The 2,342-nt window shown below is 53.3% G+C and overlaps 1 protein-coding gene across 1 annotated transcript in view; it reads left to right on the top strand.

Moving 5' to 3' along the window:
• Positions 1-566: 566 nt before the first annotated feature.
• FOLR1 (folate receptor 1 (adult)) overlaps positions 567-2,342 on the top strand; it is a 34,084-nt gene continuing 32,308 nt past the window's right edge. The window contains exon 1 of the mRNA XM_011993730.1: positions 567-728. Within this exon, the coding sequence (XP_011849120.1) occupies positions 567-728 (162 nt within the window). The remainder of the gene's footprint in view (positions 729-2,342) is intronic.

The raw sequence follows: 2,342 nt of genomic DNA, 5'->3' as shown, positions 1-2,342 counted from the left end.
GTGAGTGGTGAGGTGTGATTGCCCCCATCCCTTTGCCTCCCACAGCATCTGCTCTGGGACCATGAACAATAGCTGACAGCTCCATGGCCTTTGCTGTCCCCATCTCAGCTTCCCTGGGCATCTAAACCTCAGCTGCCCTGGGGTAAGAGGACGGGCTGAGGAAGCAGAAGCCTGAGGCTGTCTAGAGTCTCACTCTTGCATCAGCAGGCCACCACCTGTGTTTCCTCCTTGTGCAAATTTGAGAGGAATTGCATAAAACACTGGAGAAATGCAAGAGGGGAAGTCCGCAAGGGCAATGGTTCCCTCTATGATCATAGAGCAAGCTGGTGTCAGAGCCTGGACCTAGAGCACTATTGCATGGGAAGCAGGAGGAGGGTCCTGCCTCCAGGCCGGGGAAGGGCTCCCTCTCACCTCTACACACCCTGCATTTCTTGGCTCAGCTGCCCTGTGGTGGATGCAGGGTGGGGAGGGCAGAGATCTGGGCTTGGGAGGGTACACACTCTCGTGGCTGCTGCCCCTCCCTCAGGCCTTGTTCACCTCTGACTGTGGCTCTCTGGCAGGAATAGATGGCCTGGCAGATGATGCAGCTGCTGCTTCTGGCTTTGGTGACCACTGTGGGGAGTGCCCAGCCCAGGAGTGCGCAGGCCAGGACGGACCTGCTCAATGTCTGCATGAACGCCAAGCAGCACAAGGCACAGCCCAGTCCCGAGGACGAGCTGCATGGCCAGGTGAGGATAAAGTGGGGTCTGCGGCAGGGGAGACAGCTGCCTTTCACAGAGAAAAGTTAATGGGGTGGAGAAGTCAGCTGTGGAAGGTGATGAAGGCAGGAAGATGGCTGCTGTGATCCTGGAGGGCCTCCCCTGGGAGGTCACCAAATCTACAGTAATGAAGGAATCACACACCTAACACTCACTCTGAGCCTATGAGCCATGTGCTTTCACTCAGGCCATGTCAGTGAATATGCCCAAAGGGCAGGGTGGGTGCACTGTGGTCTGTACTTATGCAAATGAGGAAATAGGCCTACAGAGGGTACAGGTGCAAGTGGAAACTGAGGAGAGGGATTGGCCATACCTTTCCCAGCCTTAATTACGTGCCAGCCCACAGAGCTCAGCAGCACAGTAGAAGAGGAGCTGGGCCATCATGGTCATGGTGCAGCCTACATGTACAAACGGGCCAGGTTTCCACCCCCATTAGGTACTGAAGAGACAGCAACCAATCCGATATGCTGGGGAGACTTCCCAGTCAAGAGGCCCTTGGCCTTGGCCTGGGAAGATGAGTAAGAGTTTTCCAGAAGGAAAAAGCAGGGAAGGGCAGTCTGGCAGAGGACAGCATGCACACAGGTCAGAGGGTGATGGCACGAGCAATGGCGGGTCCAGTGTGGCCAGAGCCAGCAGTGCCACTGCCCACAAGGAAGGGGAGGGGAGGCCGGGACCCCCATGCCACAGGTGAGGCCACTGAGGCAGCTCCGGGAGTATGAGCTCCAATTTGAATTCCAAGCTCAGGAGAGTGCCTGTATTTCATTCCTCTGATCTCCTGGTCTGCTCTCTAGAAGGGGTCACATTCCCAGAGGGCTGGGGTATGTGCCCAGGGAGACACTGTGGTATGGACAGGCTCCGAGGGCTAAAGCAAAGAGAGGACAGCCTGGAAGCCCCATGACATCTGAGTCATTCCCAACATTCCATTTGCTTATTTTTAAATCGGAGTAAAATTTAAAATAAATAAATAAAAGAAGTTCTCCATTTGAGCCGTTTTTAGCTGTATGGTTCAGTGGTATTAAGTATGCTCATGTGGTTGTGCAACTGTCACCACCATCCATCTCCTGACCTCTTTCATCCACTAAAACTGAAACGGAAACTCTGTGCCCACCACTTCATTTGCTTTTCAGAACCTTCTAGAGCATCTACTTTTTGCCAAGAAATGTTGCAGATGTAGACTTTGAGAGATACAGATGATTATCATGCTCAGGGCCATGAACTATATGAGAGTGATATTTGTTGAGCCACTTCTATAACCAGGAAGTACTTTTCATTATATTCAGTAACTCTTTTCAGAGGCAGAAACCCCTGACCCTGACTGGCAAAACCCATCTCTGCCAATCCCCAAGACCCATGATGTGCAAGGGTCTTGCAGGAAGACCAAGAGTTGGGACATCCAAGGAAAAGCAAGTGTGAAGTCAGGCCGGCAGGAAAGCATGTTCTGTGTCAGCCCGCACTGGGCGTGGGCCAGGGTGTGGGAGATGGGTAGATCTGGCTCGACTCCCATGGATTTCCCTGTTGTTTCTCCTGGGTACTCAGACCTGTCACGCCTCTGCCATCACTTGACCCTAGGTGCGAGGGTTCATC

Source organism: Mandrillus leucophaeus, unplaced genomic scaffold (genome assembly GCF_000951045.1).
Source record: "Mandrillus leucophaeus isolate KB7577 unplaced genomic scaffold, Mleu.le_1.0 Scaffold432, whole genome shotgun sequence".
Taxonomy (NCBI): domain Eukaryota; kingdom Metazoa; phylum Chordata; class Mammalia; order Primates; family Cercopithecidae; genus Mandrillus; species Mandrillus leucophaeus.
This window is presented reverse-complemented; position numbering and strand designations above follow the sequence as displayed.